Genomic DNA, 25,381 nt, shown 5'->3' on the forward strand with positions numbered 1-25,381 from the left:
ATGCAAATGAGGTCAAGTGTTGCAGTGAAAATGTTTTCAACAAATACACGTGTACATATGTGTGTGTGTGTTGGAAAGTTATATAAGCTTTTCATTACTGATTGTGGAGAAGTGAAGTCTATTAAAACTTGTGATTAGTGAATAGAAAGATTGCCAAGAGCGAGTTAAGTTAATTGCTTTCTATTCTAAACTCCTAGAAAAAAGCACGTTTTTCATTTCGATAGATTCCCAAAGTCTTGGTGGCCGCCATCTTGGTTTTTCCCCCACACATAAAATATTTTGTTCAATGCTAGGCTCTCTCGCTCTTTTGGGTCCACTTTTCTTTCTCCCGCTCATTTTGTTATACTCCCTCGTCCGTTTTTATGTTTGTTCTCGAAAAACAAAAACAACCAGCGTGAAATTTTCTCTCTGCACTTTTCACACACACTTAGAAAATTGGGAGAGCCAGACGGCTCAAAAAGAGATGTCGGTGGGTGAGTGGGAAGGGAAGAGAGAGCAGTCGCCACATATTTTTGTTTCCACTTTGTGCTACACTTCTGCTACGCCGCTTTTGTTGTTTTCTTTTCGACACGTTTACACATTTTCATCTTTCATATTTTCGTGTCGCCTAATCTTTTTTTTATAGGACTGCGGCGGCGTTGCCAAATTTCACTTGCGACATTTGCAAAAGTTTCATTTGTTTACATTCTACGCACATGTGCAGAATAATAACAATAATAAATGAGATATAAAAAAGCTTTTGGGCAACAAGTGTAGAAAAGCAGAAACTGTATTTTTCTCTTTGGTTTCTTGCCTTAATTCTTTGTTTACAATAAACTTGTACATTTCTTCCAAGTCATCAATTTTTTCCGTTCTAAAACACCGTGACCTTGCAGCGAACACGCACTGACCTACACACGCACGTGCAAAAAAATAAAATATGTGTCGCACTTTTTTAATGTTCTTGTCCTACAATAAACAGAAAAAATATAGAAAAAAATAAATAAATAAAAAGAAGACAGGGAAATAATGAGCGGCCGTTTTCGCAGCCTGCTCTTTGGCCGACTTTTATTTTTGTTAGTTTTGATTACTTATTCGCTTTGTGGCTATTAACAAAAAAGTTCATTGAACTTTTATGCGTTATTTCGCGGTTTATTGTTGATTATTTTCGGTGGCTCACTTTTTTCACTTTCACTTGAATTGGTCTGTGAATTTAACAAGTTTTGGGTGGGTAAACCTAATTGTAAAACTAATATGGCATTTTTAGAGGAAGTTTTTCATATAGTCGGTTTCATTTTTAATACTTCTAAGTATGGAATCAAGCCGTTTATAACAAGAAATTAAATCACTTAATTTGTGATTTTACAAACTAGATTTCATATAATATATAGTTGGATTTACTTGTGATAGTTTAGTGTCTTAGGTTTATTGAAGCTGAATAAATTAATGTATTAAGTTTGTAACATAACTATTCAGTAAGCAGTCTTTTAAAAGATCCCCTTTCTAGTTATACGGCACTGTTGAACAATCAATCTGTTTTTCATCGTTTACTTCTATAACTGTCAGTCGTTGTAATGCCCTTCAACCAAACCCACATAAAAACCAACAAAAGCAGCGTGCCCAAAAATCTAGAAAAAAAAAGCATAAACGACATCAACAGCGGAGCAGATCTACATTGTTGCCCATGATAGATATAGATAGCCTCACCAAAACCCAAAGCACCGACTTCCTCCGCTCCCACACGAATGTACAATCTCGCAGATACATTTACAGATACATTTGCGCATAACAAGCCCTTAACATTCACTTTAAATAGCTTTTCGAGAAAACAAGTTTTGTGGTTGACGTTTTTGCTTTCGTTGTTTTTATCCGCTGCTTTAATGGCAAAACGACATATTCTGCGGCTGAACAGAACAGAACCCAGCGAAGCGGTTAAAAAAAAAGCGTGGAAATGGAAAACGCTCTTTCAACACATTTAAACTCTCAGATGCAATTCGTCGTTTTTAAGTATGGATAACCCTTGATCACAGCATCTAATAGTAATACAAATGAAATTATTTAAGAAGCAGACATGGTTCGATTCCTTGGCATTTCATCAGCTCGGAAAAACGCAGCTTCTTTCTAGGAAATTATAATAACTATTGCTATTTTTGGTGGTTATCCGCACGATCCGATGTTTTCTCAATCTTCGCTTGCAGCCTGTTTTCTGATACATGTGGAGAGCGAGGAAAACGGAAAGGCAACGGGCAGAAAGGGTTAAAAATATATAAAAATAAAATGAACGACGGACGGACGAGCGTCGGCCTACGTGGGGTTTTCAGAGGTGTTTTCCCCCCAGTTTTGCGTTTTTTGGGCTTCGAACCGCCAGAGTTTCAATGTTGAGTGTGTGTTGGTTGATGTTTCTGCGTTGCTATTCAGCAACATTTTCAGCTGCCAGAAATTAAATTATTGAAAGTCAGAGCGAGAGACGCCGAGTCGTCGTCGAGTTTATTTTTACGTCGTAAATATACGAAATTTGATGTCTCACAAACGCACACATGTGCGTGTGTGTATGCGTTCGAGCAGAAAAAGATTCCACTTTATGCAAATCTTGTGGGGGAAGTTTTATATTTGTTCTTGGCCTCCACATACACTCTTTTTCCCGTCGCCATCGCTCTCTCTCTCTCTCTCTCTCTCTCTCTCTCTCTTACTTTTTCTCCCCCTCCTCCTTATTCTCAAGTTATTTCCATTTTAAATTTGTTTTTCTGGCGGCCCAGTGTGTGTGTGGTGTGTGAGTTGGCAATTTTTCTGGCAGCGATGTGAAATGAAATAAAATGAGTTTTAAACTGGTTTTTCTGCCAATCGACGATTGTATCGGATCTCGGATCTCTAAACCAACACACAAAACTCGACTTGCCAGCCTGCCAGCCGAGAACGGGGCGACCACCCGCTCCTCCGTTTTGTTTTTCGAAATGGCACAGTTCTTGTACATTCTGCCGAACCGGTTTTTCTTTTGACTTTTGCACAGCAGAACAGACAGACACATACACACACGCATACATGTACTGCTGTACTACTCAGAACAAATGTCTTGAAAGCAGCCCCATTATGATTCTTCCCAAGTTCAGAGCTCTCTCCATCTCCCTGTCGCTGGCCAAGAATTTTCATTACTCTGAAGCAGAGGGCTCCAGACTTTGGCGGCACTTCCTGTGCTGAGCCCAAACGAATAAAGGGACGGGGGACGACAGTTGTGATCCAACATCTGCCGGCAGGACGACAAAATGGAGGGAGACTGCTGCAAACACAAGCGCATATCGCACACAGAGTGGAGAGGGGGGATCGGCTTAGTTTAGGGGTTGATTGCAACCCCAAAAAACCCGGACCGGCCGGCCTACAGGACCCTCTCCCTCATCCTCCTACCTTCCCGCAAAGCAAACCGGTCCGCTTCGGTTCTCCCGGGGCTCACCTTTTGCCGTCTGGCGCGTGCTTAGAAAAAGGGGACCGACATCGCCCGACATCCTTTATATTGTTATTATCCCGCTACCCCCCTCCCACCGACATCGCCGCATCCCATTTTCATTTCCATCTGGCACTCGAAAAGTTTGTCGGCATTGAAGACAGTATTAATTAAGCCTAGCTGGGCCAAGCCCAATGGCTGAATTCTAACACAAGTTTATGACAAAAGGATGGAAATGGTAGCAATTCCAATTCCAATTCCTATCTTTATTCATCGTAAACCGATCTACATACGCTTTTTTAACCACTCACGCTCCATGCTAAAAACTACAATAATCTGACATCTGACATTGATCATTGATCGCCGATAGTAAGAGCAACCCAATCAAATTGCGGAAAATATACCATCAGTTTTTCGTACTACAGCGGTTGCGAGATTAAAACAAAAGTTGAGTTTTTCGCTAACAACGTTTCGTAAATGAAAATTTTGAACGTAGTTTGATAGTAGATCTCAGCACAAGGAAATATTAAGCATAGATTGTGTCATTCAAAGCAACTAGCTTATAAAAAGTGTGAAATGAACTATTCATTTTTCTTGCGATCCAGCAGTTGCTAAAACAAAATTTAGATGAGTTTTTCGCTAACAACGTTTCTTAAATTAACATTTTGAACGTAGTTTGATAGTAGATCTCATCACAAGATTGTACATGTCCTATGTAAGGGATTCAAACTATTATATGTATGTCAGCAACTCGCCCATAAAAAGTGTGGAAATGCATTACATATTCTCCAAACAATCTGGCGGTTGCTAAACCAAAATCCAGTTGAGTTTTTCGCTAACAACGTTTCGTAAATATAAATTTGAACGTAGTTTGATAGTAGATCTTAACACAGCATTATGGTTTTCAGAATCAACTTTATTTAAGAATATTTTTAAGCATTGTAAACCATGATCTTAAGTTCTCCTGCAACACATTACCGATTTGCAACAGCAGTTTACACAGTGTCTTGGACTTATTTTTGCCAGACATTTTCAAATGCAGTTGCCAGATGAAAACCCAGTTGAGATTTTCGCTAACAATGCTCCGCAAAACACAGTTTTGGACATCGTTTGATAGTAGACCTCAGCACAGTCTCTTTCTTGTCTTTGTCTCCAATCACCAAGTCCTCATTACTCCATCCCCCATTTAGTACATCAGTTGTGGGTTCTCTCGTGGGAAAACCGAACCCCAAAGAAGTGTGAGGTGCCTTTTGGCCCAACTGTACTTTTCCGCACACGCACACAAACTCACTGGCTACATAGCTCGCTCTCGCTCTGTTTGGTCACAGGATCCCAATTCATAATCCTCCACCATCTGCGCAAAAATAAAACCTTGCAATGTGCAAAGAGCGCGCGTCATTCGTTTCCAAAAAGGGAGAGGAAGCGGGAGAGCGAGAGAGATCCTTTTTCGCCTCCCTGCAGTTTTTACCTACTTCTCTTTGTGTTTGTGTCCGACTTATGTATTTCTTTGCGTACTGGTGTTTGTGCCTGTGGAAAACCCCTCGAATGCATCATCATTGGGGTATGGCTGGGTGTCGTTTTTCACCGTTTCTCTGCTATGATTCATGCTGAGAAAAAGCAGGTCAAATGATATTTTCACTTACATATATGTACATTCACTGCACACAAATGAGTTCCTACAAAATGAAAGCTTCAGTTAATGTATTCTGATGATTGTTTAACAGGCAATGTAAATTTATGACACGAAATCGTTGGCTAATCAAATTGAAATGATCATCATTATCCTTAATAGTTTTTCTTTATGTGTATTTTGTGCGCATGCCTTGCACCTTTCTTCCATATGGGCCATGTGTTTGAGTGTGTCTGTATAGCTGAATCTCGAAAAACTGATCCCTCCGCCTAACGGTAAATGGCTGGTTTCGCATAGCCTGGGGGTGATTGCTCTGTCTCATTTCCCCACGTCTGTTTTTTTGCCTGAATCTGGCGAAAAGTAAAAAAAAAATGGAAACTGGAAAACACAAAGGGACGTGAAAAGGGGAGCCTCTAGTCACGTAGACATTTGTGTATCTCAATTGCTCTTTGCCGCGGAGAACAGTTAGTTTTAAGTAATATTTTATGTACTTCTTCATAAGTGGACATTTGAATGTTATATTCCCTTGTTGGATGTGTCCAGTCATGTTTAATCACATCTAATAAACTAGAAGCGTACAAAAATAAACGCATAAAAATCAAAGTATAAACATTTCCAGCCAATTTTCGCTACCTGTCTGTGTTCTTGAAAGTGTGTGTGTGTATTTCCCGTTATTTCGCTTTGGCACGATTATTACCGCTGCAGTTCTCCTTTTTCCTTTGAGCTCCTTTTCCCTCTGCCGCTGCCGCTGCCTACCTTGCCCTTCTCCCTCGCTCCCTTTGCCTACTTGGCAATTTTATAACGTGCCCCCAAACAGGAGAGAGCGAGAGAGCTCGACGCTCAACTCTCGCTCGCTCCCGTCCTCTCGCTCTGGCAGCAACTTCGTTTGCAGGGCGTCCGTGCCGTCGGCGAGAGATAGAGAGAGCGTAAGTCGAGCGCCAGCAGCGAGGCGTCGATTCGAGGGTCACTCAGTCGCCGTCACATTTGCGTCGTTTCATTCGGTTTCGTACGCTCGGGGATTTTGTTTGGTTCTCTGCTTTGTGCGGCAGATCGCGAGGTAACGCGTGCGGTTTGCAGGCTAAATTCTACATACACACATTCAACATCCGACGGCCGAAGCGGAGCTAGAATAGGAAAACCAACCTTTGCAGTGCTAATTATTTACAACACAACAGTAAGTGTGTGTGGTTTGTGAAAATGAAGCAGCATAATCGCGAGCGGGAGAGGTTGTGAAATAGCGCCCATATCTATATGATGGGTGCCTTTGTTGGCTTGTGTGCGTGTGTGTTTGTGAGCTTCTAATGAAAAACATTCTATTTTTAAATGCGCACACCATAAAAAACTCATAACGATTGCTCCACACTTCAACTTTAAAAATTATCAGTCAGCGAGTGCGAGTGTGTTGGTGTTAATGATTATAGGGGGGAAAATGAAAATCTTCATAAATATTCGTCTGTGTCTGTCTACTTGTGAAATTTTCCACAACGGAGAAAAGGAAACGAGAAAAAAAACCCAGACACAAATATACATATGTATGTGTTTGCGCTGCAGCGACGCCGACTGCGAAACTTCCCCTCTTTATGTTTCATACTTCGTTTTTTTTTTTTTTTTTTTATTTCATTTCATTTTTTTGGTCGTCCCGAAGTCTCTTCGGCTTTTATCGTGTCCATCGATCTCCAACACTAAAACACACGCAGTCGGGAAGCAGAGGCAGCAGCAACTGTAACACAAATCCGTTAGCTCTCTCTTTAGGCAAGAGCGTGTGTAGTCTAGGGAAAGAGCAAAGTTGAAAAATTATCAAGAAGCAGAAACTCGCTCGGAAATTAAAAAAAAGAACTGCATTTCGCTGTGCAAAATTTGCATACAAGTATGTTGCTGTGGGTGTTTATTTGCGGGCTTATGTGTATTTGCGAATGCTAAGCAACAATAATAATCTAGCTGAAATTTCAAGCGCGCAAAAGAGAAAAGATATTGTTATTGCTGCGCTGAAATTAAACATGAACTTGACCTTGGGCCGTACTACTGCGAGTTATTTGCGTTACTAATTTTGTTTTTTGTCTTTTCTCTCTTTGCAGCATAACTGCTGACACATTAAACAAATCTCCAAAAAGAACCAAAGGCGAAAGCTGATTTTTTGTTTAGACACTTAAGTTTGATTCAATATTCATCAAAATACGAGTGGCGAAAAAAAGCAAGTCAGAGAGAGCGCGCGACGTTCGGCCCCAAGGTCGTGGGCCCTTACCCCCAGGATCCATTTCCAAACACCCCATCCAACCACCCAAGAAACCAAAATGGATGACGATCAGCAGTTTTGTTTGCGGTGGAACAACCACCAGAGCACACTGATCAGCGTGTTCGACACGTTGCTGGAGAACGAGACTCTAGTCGATTGCACGCTAGCCGCCGAGGGCAAATTTCTCAAGGCCCACAAGGTGGTGCTGTCAGCATGCAGTCCCTACTTTGCTGTAAGTATAAGCAAACTACATTCATCTCAAAACTCTGTTAACGCTAAAAATACACTTTCCGCAGACCTTACTACAAGAACAGTACGACAAACATCCCATCTTTATACTCAAGGATGTCAAGTACCAAGAGCTGCGCGCCATGATGGACTACATGTACCGCGGCGAGGTCAATATCTCGCAGGATCAGCTGGCCGCTCTGCTCAAGGCCGCCGAGTCGCTGCAGATCAAGGGCCTGTCGGACAATCGCACTGGCGGCGGAGCAGCCCCCAAGCCTGAGTCCTCCGGCCATCATCGCGGCGGTAAGCTTAGCGGTGCCTACACACTGGAGCAGACGAAGCGGGCTCGACTTGCCACCGGCGGAGCGATGGACACGTCTGGCGATGTGTCCGGTTCACGCGAGGGCTCATCGAGTCCGTCGCGTCGTCGTCGAAAAGTCCGACGTCGCAGCATGGAGAATGGTGAGTTGTCAAGCGATTAGGATTATCTTGCTAAATATAAAAAAATGCAAATGCGGGAACGTTCTTCAAACGAAACTCTTGCTTATCAAAAATCTTCACTTTGGTACAATTAATAAATTTAAATGGCTTTACTAGACATATTGTAAAACTATTGTTTACGCTGTCACTTTGCAAGACATAAAAATCCTTCTTCCTAAGTACCAAGTACATATTGGTTCTTCTTTTTGCAGATGCCCACGACAACTCCAACTCGTCCGTGTTACAAGCCGCCGCCTCGAATCAGTCAATCCTCCAGCAGACAGGAGCCGGTTTGGCCGTCTCCGCTTTGGTCAGCACCCAGTTGTCCAGCGGACCTGCAGCCGGAACCAGCAGCCAAGCGTCGTCGACCCAGCAACAGCAGCCATTGACCAGCACCAACGTTACCAAAAAGACTGAAAGCGCTAAACTAACATCCTCGACAGCCGCCCCAGCGAGCGGAGCATCTGCGTCAGCGGCCGCCGTACAACAGGCCCATCTGCATCAGCACCAGCAGCAGGCGCAGACCACAAGCGATGCCATTAACACCGATAATGTACAAGCCCAGAGCCAAGGTGGCGCCCAAGGCGTCCAAGGCGATGACGAGGACATTGACGAGGGTAGTGCCGTTGGCGGATCAAACGCCGCCAGCGGACCCAATCCCGCCTCTGCATCCGCCGTCCATGCCGGAGTTGTGGTAAAGCAGCTGGCCAGCGTTGTGGACAAATCGTCGTCGAATCACAAACATAAAATCAAAGACAACAGCGTGTCATCAGTGGGCTCCGAAATGGTTATTGAACCCAAAGCCGAATACGATGACGATGCGCACGATGAGAACGTTGAAGATTTGACACTGGACGAGGAGGACATGACAATGGAAGAGCTGGACCAGACGGCCGGCACCAGCCAGGGTGGCGAAGGATCTAGTCAAAGTGAGTTTGCATTAGACTTTTCTTTTTGTTTTCTTTTAACTCATGAGTGTTTTTTTTTTCCTCCAATAGCATATGCAACATGGCAGCACGACAGATCTCAGGATGAACTTGGACTAATGGCACAGGATGCACAGCAACGGGATCCCCAAGGTGAGTGTTTGTTGCCTCTGAAATCGATAATATGAGCTACGAACAAATGAAAAAGCAAAAAGTATAGCTTAGCCTAGAAGTATTAGACGAAATGTTTTTTTGAACCAGCGAGCACGACAAACAACAAGCTTAAATTCAAATGCAGATTAAAGATTGAAATCCAACTTTTCAAGGTCACAACTTCATTTTTATCACACAAACATTTAAATATAGAAATTTATTTTTTGCCCATTTTAATGTACACTACACAAAAGTCGTGCTCCGAAAAAAGTTCTAAAACGTTGAAGAAGAAAAAATAAGCAAAAGACGTAGAATTTGTTCAAATATAATTTTCAACAAGATAGCAGACGAAAAAAGCAAGCAACAAGAAAAAGTACAAATACAAACCCAAAATAACAAGATTTGTGAGCGAGAGTTTGGCGCAGAGAAAAAAAAACAAAATGAAAAACAGCAAAATTTATATTGTAGAGCAAGAATTTACGACTCTTTTTTGAGTTTTTTTTTTATGAGATTTTGAGATGCTGGTTTTTATATTTTGTTTTTGCCTGCGTCGCTCAATTCGTCACAGATAAATTAACCCGAAACAAGAATAATTTGTGCAAGTTGAAAGTATTACTTAAAAACTCTTTCTTTACTTAATATGATTTTTTACAAAACTAATGTTTTTTTAATTATGACACACATAATTCGTATAACTAGTAATCTTTTTTTGTACATATCTATTTTAATTAATTTTTAACACACACACACACTTTTGAAAAGAAAATAAGAAACATTTACCACTCACTTACCACAAACATATATAATTGCTATATACCACAAAACCCAACCACCTACATCCCCTAACATTCTCATTTTATCATTATCTATATATATATGTATGATTCCATGTATGATCATTTGTTGTTGAATTTTCGTAATACGTTTCATTACAATTGGTGTTTGATTAACTCTTAATTTTGACTTATTTTACCTTACCGTATATCTAAATCGCATAATTCTACATTTCCAACATTTTTATTTGCTCGCCCTATCTTTCTTCCTCCCCCACCTGTACTCCTCTCTTTCCGACATTATGCCGTTAGCTGCAGAGTAGTGAAACAGGAAATATAAATTGAAAGTACCTTTTATAATAATTCATAAACCATGGTCACACACAAACACAACCGCCCACACTGCAGCTTTGACTTAGACAGAAATCTCAAAGAAATGCTCTTATCGTTTAAGTTAGTGTTTAAATTTACGTATCAACAGTGTTCTATTTGTGTGCGTTTGGATCTCTCTAGCTCGCTATTTCCCTCTGTAAGCTGCTGTTTGTGTGCGTGTACCATTGTGTGTATAGTGCGTGTGTGTGAGTGTGCAGGGCTCCGTCCACATGTGTTTTCCCTTCACAAAGAAAGCTCTCTCAGTACAGTCGCGTCAGAAGACTGCGAAGTTTGGCCACACTTCCAGTATTTCTAGCAAATGTTTGTTCGCCTTAACTTTGTTTGCATTTTCAAAGCATATTCCACCACACCCACGAACTTTCGCAAACGAACACATTCTATCTTTCATTTGTCATACTATACTTTGTGCCATTCCATTTTGATTGTCCTCTACTTTAGAACTCTCAGCGCGTGCTAATGTTTTTTACACATGTTTTCTTTTTTTTTTTCTTTACATATTATTACGAAAATACGCATGCAGTTTTAAATTGTATTTTAGTACTATCTCTATATATACATATATATTTTGCTTTATTTTGGTTGACGGGACTTTTATTGATTGTTTATTTTCCCTACGGATTTGATTTTAGTTTTAAAGCTAGATTGTAAGTTTTTCCGATGCAAGTTACGCGCGCGAATCTTTCCTACGCGTTTACATTTCGTAAGTTTGGGGATTCTTTTTCCCATAACTAGAGATGTTCATGTTCGTCGTTGCTAAAAACATTCAAAACCCTTAATAAAAATAAAGTCAAGTGAAAAGTGAAAAACTAAATCTGACGACTGAACGTATGGAACCGGCTACTGTAGGATCGACGCTTTGGAGGAGGATCAGCTGCCGAAGGTCTCAAGTCGTTGCCAAAACAAAGCACGTAACCATCCGAGATGGTGAGGTACATTTGCAGCTTTGGGCAACTTGACGAGATCCAACTGTAGTGAAGAATCCAAACTCGTCGCGGAAATCTCAGGTGCGTGTTCAGGTGAGTATGCTCCGCCCAACGGTATCGGTTGGGCGAAGTGAAATACAAGAATGAAGTAAATTTTGTATTTTAAGTTAATTTTTGTTCGATTCCCGAAATATCCTAACCTCCCCAACCCTTCCAATTATCCTTCATCTATTACCAATTATCCGCATTCCTAGATCAACATTCATACCTCATAAAAACCAAAATCATTTTACAGCGATTCCAGGTAATGTGTATTATAAAAAAATATCTACAAGCGCTCTATTTTTTCAATAAAGAGTGGATGGACATCCAGGGTAAGCTATAGTGTAACCTCCAGTTTCTACTCTTTCGAATTATTTCTAAGTGTACACCTTAAATTTACATTGTATATATATTTTTCTTAAAGTTAAATTTTGCGTTTGGCGTTTGTTTGTTTTTCAAAATTGCTTGAAGCGTTGCCAAACAAACACCAAACACAGAAAAACACATTCTCAAAAGAAATTCCACCGATCCCTACATACATCCATATGGACTACTGATTTGTTGCGTTTCTACATGTATCCCTTTGCCCATACAGTGAAATGAAAAACCCGAAAAGAAAATTAACATCTTTGATGTTTTGATTTTTCTAATGAGTGAATATATACAACTTAGTAGGAAAATCTTTATTCGTTTGTTTTTCGTTAAAATTTTCATTTGTGCAAGAAATGTGGATTTTGGACCTGCTCTACACTATCCAGGCTTGTGGAAAACGATGTATAATTATATATTATTAGTGGTAAAACACTTTCTATAACTAATCCTAAAGAAGAAATGATCCACCTTCAATACTCTTGATGAAAAAAAATCTGGGGTATTCCTCAATTGCTTTATTAATGGTCATTAAAAGCAAGTAATTCTTAAAGCTTTATAAGCTTTTTTCCCCCACTGTTTCCCTCTTTTGGTTAGTCGTTCTTCTTTGACAATCTCGTTTGCCCAATTAATTTGTAAACTCTTCGTTTCGCTCGTTAGCGGGTTGAGGTATCCAAAAAGAAATATCTAATTTTAATGTACATGAAACTGCGGTTCAGCTCCCATATCATATTCCAACCGCCCCGACCTCTCTTTCTACGCTCGTTCTGTTAATTGTTAATCAGCAAGAACAACAAATGCTACAACAATGCCCGAAGCATTCGTTCAAGTTCAAGGTCGGCTAAATTATAATGTGTGCGGTTGTGAATTTTTTCTTTAATCAGCATTGTTCACATGAGCGGGGGGTGTGAGGTTGGTGATGAGGTGATGAGGACTGGCGACTGAAGCAGTAATATTAATGTTCATATCTGTGCGAATGTATCTCGTTTGCTTGACTTTGTTTGTTTTCGCCGTTTTCTTCGCGCTTGCTATTTTTATAATATTGTTCTGCATCCGTGTAAAGTCAATATTGATACGATGCGATTCTGCTGGGACAATTAAATCGAATGGTTGCATAAGCAATCAAGTTTGGGATTTTTCGATGAGAACTTCTCCACACGCGGAAAGTTTCTGTTTGGTGATCGAAAAACCTCTTTAATCGCGGTGCTCTGGTAGAGTTATTATGACGGGAATTTATAATCTTGCATGACTTCAAGTTGTATAAGCAAAGTATCCGTTCTATCGAACGTCGTTATTCGAATCTTTTTATTTCACGTGATTCAGCGCTGAATCAAAATTGTTGAGTTGCAGGAAACTTATTTTGCCAAGCACAATGTCTAGCACAATTTTTATTATAATATTATAAATCTCACTAGTTTAGAAATGGCAATTATCTAATTTAATTGCGTAAATAAGCTACTCTTAAAATCGTATTGCCTGATTTTCCACATGTTTATATATAAAATTAGTTTTTCGTTTCAAACACCCACTATATTCCTCCCTATTTCTGGTTTTGGCCCAGTTGAAAGTTGTTCACATGGCCTTGACCCAATTTACACAGGCACATACATGGCATACACAGGCAAAACAGGAACAGTCGCCAGATAATAATTTTGTTATTTTTTTTTGTATAACTTGCAATGAGTTCAATGCTTTTATCACATCACGCAAACCACAAACAAATTATTTACTTGTAGTCCTTGGCTTTTGTTTGTTGTGTGTGAATGATTTTCCGAAACTGTAAACATTTTAATACATATGTGTGTCCTTCGAGTGCACATAACACCAGCTTTGTAGTTTATGTACAAGAAATTATTTTCATCTTAAGTTGTTTGTAGTTGGTTTATGTGTCTTTTCTGGACTTTTTTTACCTCACTTGCGCTTACTCCTTTTCCACATTTGTTGCTCTACTTGCATTTAGATTGTATATTTTGAATGATTAGGGTTAGCATAGAAAAGAGCTTTTTTCTACAGCAAAAACGGCTGAAAGTTGAATTAATCTAGAAAATACTTAACATCCTTTTTAAAAACTTGCTAAGAAATGTTTTTTTAAGGTTGTTGGATTGTTTATGCTTATGAATGAATTTGTGTTTAGGGTGGTCTGTGTTTCGTGCGTGTAATTTATAGTGCTACTTTGTATTATTGTAAGACGATTTTGTCACAAATCAATTAACACTTAAAAGAGAGCGAGAAACTATCTTTAAATAGAATAGTAAAATTATAAAATGACTAAATTATAGCAAGATTTGGACATAAATGGATTTTCTTCTAAAAACTATTGTTTGTCAGCAAGAGGATTAGCTTACACAGTTTGTTCTTTCATTTGTTTTTGGTTTTGGGGTCTATTTCTTTGTGCCTCAATTCAATCTCAAACTCTTTCTGTCCCCACTTCGCATTTGAAATATTGGTTCATTGGTTACAGACACAATGGTTGTGCCCAGAATCACCGCGGTGCGTGGTAGCTCAAAGCGTCTGGCCAGAAGAAAGGCCACCCTAGCCATCGCTACTGCTATAGCCGCTTCCGCCACTTCAACGCACACGATGTCCAGGCGTAAGCGCACGGCGATGGCGACCAACTCTTTATCGTGCAGGTAAATCTTGATTGGGGCTAGGATTTTGGATCCTTTCATGATGAATCTGAGACCCAAAAGCCGATGATGTGAACGCTGTTCTCCCTCCCGATTTTCCGTTTTCTCTAGAAATGCCAGCAGCGGTGGAAGTGATCCCTCCACGTTCACAGCCGCATTGGCCACCACCGCATCCATATCCAAATCGAAATCGAAATGCAAAGCGCCGGATGCGGCGAGTGCTCCTTTCGTGTGCCAGACGTGCGGACGTCGCTACCAGGTGCTGGGCACCTTGAGGCGTCACATGCGTAAAGAGTGCAACCAGCCGAAGAAGTATGTGTGCCGCATGTGCGACCGTCGTTTCCACTATAATTTTAAGCTGCAAGATCACTACTACTATGTGCACAAGGGCGCCCAAAAGAGGGAATAGTTGTTTATATAAGGATAAAAGTGTAATCGATGTAAAACAACCGTATCTTACACTCATCATATTAGAACACAACACACACCCCACCCCTCCCCACATAAAAACTGCAATAAACTTGGGTTCGATTTTCAACCTGTGGTTCTTCTGTATCTCACATCGCGAATAAGTGGAAGTTAAGTGGAACAGGTGGAGTGGTTAGAAGTGGATTGGGTTGAGTGGTTGAAGGGAGTCGAGTGTTGCCAGCAAGCTATTCTATGTACTTACTAGACAAGCCAATCAATTGAAGTAGACAATACAAGAGTTTCTATTATTTTAAAAGTACATTTATCCTTAACATAGAGACAATTGTTTAGTACATTGCTTAAATTAGGCATGATGTGTTCATGACTTGTAGATATAGACTGACTGCTAGCTGTAGTTTACCTATTTGACTTCGATAAGTATTTAGCATTCTCTGATCATTGGAAACTACATTGCTTAAAGCAGGGATAATGAGAGTATCTTTTAGCGATGGAAATTTGTAAAACATTTACTAAGGTTGTGTAGTTAACTTAAAATCTCCCAAGGTTGAAAATATTTTTTTAAGTGATTTTAAATCTATTACTAAACAAAAACAATACAAAAATAATAACGCTATACCTATCAGCTTATATATACTTCTGTTTATTATTCTGGACAGTTTAATTTGCTAATGCATTTTCTTCGATATGTACTTACTAGGCAAAGACTCGACATATGACGATAAGGTAGTGAAGTTGGCAACACTGATTTTCGAAGTTTGTGTGTTTGAAATATAAAGCTTTGTCTGTCGATTGCTCGCTTTTTCCATTCTGTTCTCTGTTTTCGTGACTTTGTGTGTTTTGTTGCTCTATCTCCTCTTTGCTCAAACATTTAATTGCAGGTCTGCTCGAATTGAGTTTGAATGAAATGTTTTACTATGACAGCGAAATGCCGCCGCCACCGATACCGCCGCCCGTGGCCGTTGAATCGCCGCCAGTTTCGCCACCACTAGCAGTGGTTACACCTGTGGTGCAACTGCGACGTGGAAAGCTGCGATCGCGGAGGAGGAAAGCGGCAAACAGTAGTAGCACCACCACCAAGAAGAGCATTCCACCGCCAACGGTGCGGAGCAGCTCGGCGGCAAATCTGGCGAGAAATGCGGATATGCGGGACGATGGCAAGCTCCAGTGTCCACAGTGTCCGAACGCATACACCAGGTTATCCGCATTGAAACGGCACCTCGAGTTCGAGTGCGGAATGCTGGAGAACTTCCGGTGCCAGGTTTGCGATGCGGGATTCAAGCGCAAGGACTCGTTGAATCGGCATTGCAAGGTCAAGAAGCACAATACCAAATATTTGTTTTAGACTGATCAAAAAGAGCCATTAAAAACGTTAAGCTAACGATGCCAATTTATGAATTACCCTGGGAACTCTTCTTTTCTTCAATGTTTCTTCGACTTTTGTTTCGCGAGTCCCATGATCAACCACCATATAAAGCCATTTGATATCTGTATATGTTATATTTTTGCTTGCCCGACAAACAGATCCACACTTACATTTGCCCTTCATTTACGCTCCTTTTTCATAAATCACACACCCAAACAAACAAAACCAACAAAGGAAAACTTTTTTCTCGTGACGAGGCATCTGTCTTCTCTGTCAAAATCCCCACCTTTCTACGTCTTTCTCCACCTACGATTAATATTTAACCTAACGCCCGCTCCTTTCCTTTTGATTTGCCATGCTCTGCTGTGCAATTGTTTTTTATACATATATGCCTGTTTGAAATTTGTTTTTGTTTAATGCCAAGCAGAAATTAATTTATTAATTTACCATGAAACAAAAATAATAATGCTTTCGAAACTAATCTGGCATTTTGAAAAACTAAACATAACAAATTGCTTGTTTTGCCTTGAAAAAAAAAACAACTAAACGAAACCAACTTAACATTCGATAATGAAGTAATCGCATGATTGACCAAAAAATTAACGTTTAACGTTATAAAGAAAATAGCAAGGAAAATTATAGAAAATGAATTCGAAACTGAGAAAATTTGAAAATACCAAACAAAAAACAAAAACAAATTTCAGGCCTGCAGCTGATCGACGACTCCTCCTCAAGTCAGCAGAATCATCTAAATGGCAGCAAGCTGGAACTGATGGATGGCAGCAGCGATGACTATCATCAGGGATCGGGATCGTTGCACCACTTTCATGCGCCGCAATTCGATCACTTTCAAGGATTATTAGCCGGCGGAAATGGTATTGGTGGCGGAGCAGGAAGTGGGGGTCAGGAGGAGAGCTTTACATGTCCCCAGTGCTATAGAACTTATAGAAGGCACGGAACCTTGCGGCGGCATCTGCGGCAGGAGTGCGGCAAGGGAAAGAGCATGGTGTGCTCCGTATGCGGTCATCGCACGAAGCGAGCAGATCATCTGCGCCAACACGTACGCAAAAAGCATCCGGAGATAGCCATGCGATCGCTGTTTAAGCGCCAACAAAGAGCTGCAGCTGCGGCAGCCTCGGCCGCCGAAGGAGAGGATCAGAAGCCCGAGACGGAAATAGTAGATCTGGTGGACATGTTGGACGATGGATCAGTGGCCGCTGCGGATGAGGATCATCAGCACGCCTACCTAGTCGAAGATGACGATGAGGAGGAACTCTTGCAGCACCAGCAATCACACTTAACGGAGGAATCAACCACCAGTAACTATTACCGCCAGCAACTGCGGCAGCAGGCCCTTCTACAACAAGCTCTTCAGCAAGTGGCAGCTGCAGCCGCAGTGGTGGCCAGCGGCACCTCCACTTCCTCCCCTGAACTGCTTAACGGGGAGGGATTGTAGGAGGGATAGCGGTTTGAGCTGGGGGGCGGGTTCTCCTCTCTACCTCCATTTTGAGTAAAAGACGCGTAACGAACGCTATCCTGTCCACTGAAAAATCTCTACTACTAATTAAATTAACCAAAGAGCAGCGGTTGAATTTTGACCTTTTGGCTTGCAAAACCTTTTATTTTTCCTGCATTTATATGTTTTATACAATTATTTGGGTGTCGCACAACCAAAATATATAAGTATTTCTTTTTCCAGCGCTAAATCAAAAAGTTGAGAATTAATCTAATAATATTAAAAGAAAGGATATATATATATATATTTTGTATAAAATAAAAAGGAGAAAGCTATTAACTAAAAATAAATGAAACGTTTTTTATAAACCAAACCACAACAAATGCGTTTTTTAATTGATGCATGAGACAAATAAGAACAAGTTGAGACCCAGTTTCAATTGTAATTTAATTTCTTGATACTTTTTGGTAAATAACATTTTCTCGAACATTTTGTTGGTGCCAAAGTTGATTATTTTTGTGTTTACCTTTAAGTTTAACTTAAGTTTTAACTTCGGCAAATTGTATATCCATATAATGGCGGCGTCGGTTAACCTAATCCACATTATATATTGCATAATACAAAGCATAGTTATAAGCCAAACAACAACAACACACTGTAAAAAATGAAACCCAACCAAACCAATCAAATCAAGTCAAAAAAAAAAATAATAATAAATAAATAATAATAATAGTACTGCGAGGACACAACACGAATATAACCACACAACCACCACCCGCCATATCTCTATTTCTCCACTCTACTCCTTTCTATGACTCTGTACTCTCTGTAAGATTCGTTAAACAGTCTCAGCAAATCTTAGACAAAAACCCAATCACAATTCTTACAGATTTAAGGACGCTTTACTGTAATTATGCCACGGCAGTTATAGCAGCGGCGAGTGCGGCCAGCAAGAAGCCGGCGGAGCATCAGACCGCAGCCACCACAGCAAACCACCAGAACCTCAACCACCAGAACTTGCACCATCACAGCAACAGCAGCAACAATAGCAACTGTGGTGCTGCTGCTGAGATATGCGAACCAGAAGTAACGATACGCAGAATGTACAAATGTGGAAACTCTGGCCAGGCGGAGGCCATTGTAAACCACTTGCAAGTGACCGGTCAACAGCACCAGCAGCTCCATTGCAACGTCAGCAACTGCAGTGGTTGTCACATGTCTGCAGCAGCAGCCTCATTTCAGTTGGCCAATTTGCTGAATAGCGGCATACGTTCGTCGTCTGCCAACAAACCGCATCACATTTCTGCCAGCGGCGGCAACACAAGCAGCCCCAGCAACGCCAACATCAACAACAACAGTAGCGGCAATATCAGCACATCCTTGGCGGCCAAAAAGACCAGTGTTCAGTTTCATTGCGAGTTCTGCAACTTTAGCTGTTCGTGGCGATACGATTTGAAGCTACACCTTAGGCAGAAGCACGGCATTCATCAGCTAAAGAAAGTCTAGGATTTAGCCGGAATGTGATTCCAAGATCGAGATCAAATTGGCTGTTATACATCTTCATAAAACATCCTTATTCTAGTTAAGAAACGTTGTTTAATCTCGCTCTATTGTTCTGTGTCTCTGCTAAGTCAATATCTGAAGTTAAATATATGTGTACGAATATTTATTGAAATGGAAGTTGATTTTTTATCACCGATAAAATTTTATGAATAATGTATTTTTTAGAGCCAATGATGTCAGAAATACCTTCGGAGACCAACCACATCAGACCTCAGAAAACATTTAATACTGTGTTTAGTACAACCCCTTTAGGAAAAATATAAAAAGCAAAATGTTTGATAAAAATTTAATTGAATAATTTAAAACAAAGTTTTAAACTTTTATGTTTTTAGTTAATTCAAAAGGTTTAACCTTAATTTTTGTTTTCTATTGCTAACCATTTTATCGATAAGTATTTAATATTCGTTATAAATAGTTCTTTTATATCTTATTTTTTGTATTTTTGTTATAGAAATGTACTTATTTTAATTATTGTTTTCCTTGACAATTGTTTAGCGTAGCTTCTCCAGTAGTTTATGTTGAAAAAGAATTTGTATCATTATGTAAACTTGATTTAGACAACTTGACAACTTGAATAACTTGTATTAGTTTTCCTTCAACTTCTCAAAACAAAAGCAACAAAAATTAACATTTAAGTTTAGTTTAAGTTAAGTTCATAAACAAAATTGAAAGCGAAAATTTGAGTCTTGTTTATGGCAATTACAATTAAGCATAATTCTGGACCTTGTTTATGATTTTTCAAACATGTTTCTTTTTATTTTCTTTTCATTTTCATTTCATACAACCCCACAAAACATCAAAACCAATCAAATCAAATCGAATCGAAACGACTTTAATCTTCCCAAATCACAAATAATCAAACCCAAAACGACATCATCACCAAAACCACACAAATACACACCATTCACATCACATAACACCACACCACTAACCACCGATCGCCGGGATTCGATTTGATTCGAACCCAACAGACCTGAAGTACGACTACAAGCACAGCGTTTTTGGCAGCGATGATGCGGATCAGGATCAAGACAAGGAGCGTTTCCACTGTGCAGTCTGCAACAAGAGTTATCTCCGCAAGCGCCATCTGCAGCGCCACATGCGCGACGAATGCATAGGCATTCCGCCGCGATTCAATTGCGAGTTTTGCAGCTCTCGATTCCGTCGCAAGTACCACATGGTGCGCCACTTGGTCTCCAAGCACGGTATTCCGCCAGCAATTGCACAGATGACAACGGGCAGTGGTTCGCGTTCCTCTCTCGGCTGCTCGCTAGACCTAAAGTCCGCCGGCGGTCTAGCCGGTCTTCAGCAGATGGGTGGTGGCGGCGGAGGGGGCTCCACCGGTGACTGTGGGGCTAGTGTGGGCAGTGCTGGATCCCATAATGGCTGCGAGAGTCCTATACCAGAAAACCTGTCGCTGCGCAAGGAGAACTACGAAAACGAGAATCTGCCGGGCTCGCGATGCACTTCGCCACTGCCACCGCACATTATGCCGATACCCACGTATGGGTTGACAGGTGCCATCACTGCCATTTCTGCCGCAGCAGCCGTGGTAGAGGAGCAAGCAGCCGCAGCAGCAGCAGCCGCCGCCATCGCTGAGGCCCAAGCCAAGAACAACAATGAATCCGGAGGAGGAAGACCCGAGGACGCAGATGATAACGAAGCGTTGGCCGCACAAGCCGAGGCTGCTGCAGCTCTTGGCATCAAACCGGAACCGGTGACGCCCAGCAAGGTGCAGCACCTGATGAACGAGGAGTGGAACATGAAGCTGGGCCTACAGATCATATCAAATTCATTGCTCAAGGAGCGATTGATGAACACGATGCCATTTGCTTATAACAATAACTAAGCTCATTCTAGCTATTTATATTATTTATTGAAACCAAAAGAATCTCTTAAATTTTTGATTTGTCAAGAGCCAAGGCTCTGCGTATTTGCAAACTGTATTCTTACGTTTTCGCCCCAAGCCCCCTTTTACGCTATGTATTGCCCTGTACCAGAATCTCAAACGTAGACATTCCATTTTGAAGATAATTTTAATTATGTATTTTTGTGAGTCGCCCGTAGACAAAATGTGTCTTAAAATTTGTCAATATTACAGTGTTGAATCATCCAACGGATCTTTCCTAAGACGAACGATAACTAACTCGAACAGTCACGAATTTCTAAACACATAAGAAGCTTTTCAGCATGACAGGGATGGGATTACTTTATCCAAAAAGAGTCCAGCATCTAAACTATTTGTTAGTCATTTAAGATGTAACCAAAAAAGTCAAGAGAATATCAAATCTTTTACTACAAGTTGAGTAATTTCAATTTGATTTAATCCAAAAAACGCAAAATACTCAACCGACCACCTAACTCTCCTCTTACGGATAGAGGAAGGTTGATTTATACATGTAACGCACTTATTCCAAATGATATGCCACCAAAATGTACGACCTAGTTAAGTTATTGCTATACTATACATTTCTAGCATGTATACTTAATTTTAAAACCTAATTTATCCAAAGTCAAAACGAAACAAAAATGAGAATTATATTTTAATTGAATAAATTACGAAAACACCAAATACACAAAATATACTATATTTATGTATTCAATTCAATTGCAGCAATCGACAGTTTTATTTTTATAGCCTTTCTCATTCCCAATTTACCTACCATCGCCACCACTTCATCCTTTGTTCATACCCACATGATCCATCAATGTTTTCGTTTTCGTGTATGTTTTTTGTTTTCCATCCCCCCACGTTCAGTGTTGTCTTGTTTTTTTGCTCCGGAAATTGTGCGAATTTTTCACTAACCTATTTTTATTACTAAATTTCTTTTAGATGTCTCTACAAACAAAACTGTTGTACTACCCCACTACTTCATCTACCAATACTACTCCAATATCTACTACCTACTATCACATACTACTATCTATGAAGCCGACCGAACCGTATTTTGTCCTGGAAAACTCGACTGTCTGCTGCAGCGCAACGATCTGCAAGAAACAAAGTCTGTCACAGTATTATATACCATACATATTTTCTTATATATATACTCTATGATATATATCTTAGTTCTGTGTAAAATCTTTCCTCGAATTGTTTTTGTCTGGGTTTCTACTTGATCTACACGTACATACGGTGCGATACAGTGCGTTTCGGGATGGTACTAAAGTAAAATATAGCTAAATTGTGTCGATTTCAATTGCAATGCCTTTTGATTGATTTAAAGTTCCGATGCGCACTGTACCGCCCTATAAGCATGTTCTCAGCATAGTTCGTGTCTATTTTCCACTTTCTTGCTTGGGTTCTCTCATGTGTCTGCTTTTTGTGTCTCAAATGCGTGTGTGTTTATTTGGCGAGTGTATGGGCGTGTGCGTCCTTGGAGCTTTTTGTGTGGTTTTTCCAATTCCAATTCCTAGTCTTAATCTTTCCCTATTTGATAACATATTTGTGTCTCCTTCAATGAAATGTTTGCAAAACCAAAATAAATTACTAAACACTTGATGTTTTTTCTCACACAGACTTTTTTCTAGTGTCTAAGGCTGTTTAACTTGGGTTTTTTTTAACGAATATATATTTATTATGGGCTAAACTTATCTAATTCTAAGAAATCTCGATGATTACATTTTTTTTATTTTCCCGTCAAAATAGTTACAAACTTTTGTTTTTGGAATGCTTGACATGTTTTTTAAGTCGTTAATTATTATGCATTTTTATTTAATATTTACATATGATTTTTTCCTGATTTTTTTGTAGCTTAGCAAATTTGACTTGCTCAAAAAGTACAGAAATCGAAATGTGTAAAGCAGAGTCCATCCAACACAGATACATATATCAAATATACAGTCGCAGTCAGTCATACACGATCAGGAAACTTATCATTCTATATCAACTATCAAGCAATCAACCAATTCAACTCGATCACTTTCACCCACTCACTTACCCATCCGTCTTCGTGTGCCCCTTTCTCCGCCCCGCACCCATATCTACATTGCAGATTTCGTACTAACCTGGTATCAGCACGCCTGCGATCAGTGCGGCAAGTCGTACAAGACCCGCAAGAGTCTCAGTCGCCATCGACGGTTCGAGTGCCGCTTCACCACCGAAAGACCCATCTTCCAGTGCCCCAGCTGCAATTATGCGGCCAAGAGGAGCGACAACCTAACCAAGCACATCAAGACCCACTTTGCCAAAATGAAAAAGGACTTCCTGCCGCTGGCCTTTCAGATGCAGGCCTCCACGGGAATAGCCACCAAATGGGAGGCCACCGCATAGAGGGAAGATGGTCCCAAACACCATATTATCTGCATCTCTAATCCAGTCCTTGAAGTTCAGTTCCATACAAATTCAGTTCTTATAACAAAGGCCAACCAACTAGGACAGACTGCAATGATCTACTGAGCTCGCCCAGGAGCGCATTTGCTTATCGAACGGCAGCGGAAAAAACTTATTTCAGCTTTCACTTTGTTTTATGTATGGTAAACACGATTTGCATAAATTTGGTTAATTTATGTAAATGGCATACAAAGGCGGGCAGCAACCAAGCGACCAACCAACCTGCCTGCTTAAAATTCAAATCATTGCAGTCGACTTGTGTGGGTTCTTATTTAACATTCGTAGTTTAGACTTAAGTTAAGCGCAGAAATTTTCGCAATCATAACTTATGCTTCAGCTAGTCTGGCTTTTTCCTAAGTTAATTTAAGTTTCAAATTGGTAGTCTTTAGTTGATAGTCCAGTAAGCCAAAAAGTCCAAAGAGAAAACGTGAACGAAACTAAGTCAGGGAGGGGATGAACTACTGAGAGTAGTTCGGGGTCGGCGACCCGCACTCTTTGCATTCCTAAGAAAAGAAACCAAAAAAACCAAAAACGAAAAGATATAGCCTAGTTTGTAGTTAAGGAAGGCCATGCCAAATCAGCGAAATTCCAATTCAAAAAACGAAAATCAATTAACACTAAACTTTTGTGGATTAAGTTCATAAAATCTAAGTTCCTTTGCTAGCTAGGATTATGACTAACAGATAGGATAACAGACAAGGATCTCAAATGAATACAAATGAAACGCAACCAACAGTACAAGTACAACAAACAATTAACTAAATCTACTAACTAAACAGCCGCAAACACATAGTTCAAATGTATAACACGCATATATTTACAGAGCAGTCAAAGAAGAAAGGAATAACTTAAAGCCCAAGTCTTAAGCAGTTACTATATATTTTGTGAACCGTTGATGTATGTGAATCGAATTTTGTGAACACACCAGTAAAACAAGCGAAAATGATATTTAGCTAGCGACTTAAGTCATTTGAACGTATATATATATACATTTATAAGCAAAATGCCACTATTTTTATATGTCAGAGCCATAACTAAGTATTTTTTATATGCATATATATAAATATGAATATTTTTGTAACTCGAATAAAATTGTATTGATCAAGAAACCGTTTGTATATCTAGTGGGTTGCTCTCTCCTCGTCTCTGCCGTCCAGTTTACTAAACATGTTTCATTGCAGACCCATGTCAAGCATCACCATCATATGCATCAACTTCAGTCAAGATCAGTCATCATCCCACAGCGTTCATTCAAACAAAAAACAAATCAATGAATAAAAAAGCAAACCCAGCAAAAAATAAAACCAAGCCAATCTGCAACTACTGCTGCTAGCTCTGCTCACGCTTCACCATGCCACGCCCACACAAAATACAAAAAATTTAAATCAAGCAAACCACCCCGCAACACACACTAACTGTAAATATCACCAATGTATTACTATAACTATTACTATTACTATTTTAATTTATAATACTCAGTGCAAAATTTAACGTTACCAAATTCGTTCTGTTTACGAACTCTAAAATCTAAAATCGTTTTTCCTACTGAAATCTTGTTACTTTTTCAAAACGAAATATGTGCTCTAGTTGTGTAAGACAGATTTGTTTTGCCAATGGCAAAATCCAATGGATCATCATGACACTCATGAAATGTATCTCTCTTTCTTCTCCTTCTATACAAATGCTAAACATCTAATTTGTAGCTCCAAGCAGCTATGTATCCAACTCAAGCCAAACTCCACCGCCAGTTGGGGGTTCATCGGCCAGTTCGGCGCAAGCCCTGATCCGCGACTACTGGTACGAGCTCAAGTTCTCCGATCTGTTCAAGTTTATAAATCCTGACGGACGTTACCAGTGCCCGAGATTCAATTGCCTGAAGAGCTACAAGGACGCCAGCTCGCTGCAACGACATATCAGGTGAGTGTGGATATAGTCAGTTGGAGTGTTGCTCCTCGATCTGTGGTCGGTCTGTCTGATGATATTGTGATACCAATACTGATACTGATACCTGTCTATCTATGCCTCTCTCTCTATATCTATGCGATGAC

General features: G+C 40.1%; 1 protein-coding gene and 1 long non-coding RNA gene across 26 annotated transcripts in view; one reads left to right on the forward strand and one right to left on the reverse strand.

Moving 5' to 3' along the window:
• LOC6529386 (longitudinals lacking protein, isoforms F/I/K/T) overlaps positions 1 to 25,381 on the forward strand; it is a 60,321-nt gene that overhangs the window by 2,406 nt on the left and 32,534 nt on the right. For 15 of the 25 annotated variants that reach the window (XR_005560465.1, XR_006245130.1, XM_015196850.3 and 12 more), the window contains exons 2-5: positions 7,121 to 7,510; positions 7,575 to 7,968; positions 8,199 to 8,915; positions 8,985 to 9,065. Coding sequence is in view for 22 of the 25 variants with exons in the window: in XM_015196850.3 (XP_015052336.1) it covers positions 7,337 to 7,510; positions 7,575 to 7,968; positions 8,199 to 8,915; positions 8,985 to 9,065 (1,366 nt within the window). In the remaining 3 variants the exon portion in view is untranslated. Of the gene's footprint in view, positions 1 to 6,053; positions 6,220 to 7,120; positions 7,511 to 7,574; positions 7,969 to 8,198; positions 8,916 to 8,984; positions 9,066 to 14,026; positions 14,196 to 14,303; positions 14,731 to 15,499; positions 16,017 to 16,688; positions 17,820 to 18,329; positions 19,116 to 19,974; positions 21,585 to 21,836; positions 22,519 to 22,995; positions 24,443 to 25,036; positions 25,251 to 25,381 lie in introns of those variants that run through there. The other 10 variants (XR_001454176.3, XM_015196838.3, XM_015196836.3 and 7 more) reach the window with 10 other exon arrangements.
• Positions 122 to 5,920, reverse strand: LOC120320955. Its single transcript, XR_005560466.1, has 2 exons — positions 5,679 to 5,920; positions 122 to 5,612 (listed from the first exon to the last, which is right to left on the reverse strand). It is a non-coding gene; the product is annotated as an uncharacterized LOC120320955 (long non-coding RNA).

This window comes from Drosophila yakuba, chromosome 2R, assembly GCF_016746365.2.
Source record: "Drosophila yakuba strain Tai18E2 chromosome 2R, Prin_Dyak_Tai18E2_2.1, whole genome shotgun sequence".
Taxonomy (NCBI): Eukaryota; Metazoa; Arthropoda; class Insecta; order Diptera; family Drosophilidae; genus Drosophila; species Drosophila yakuba.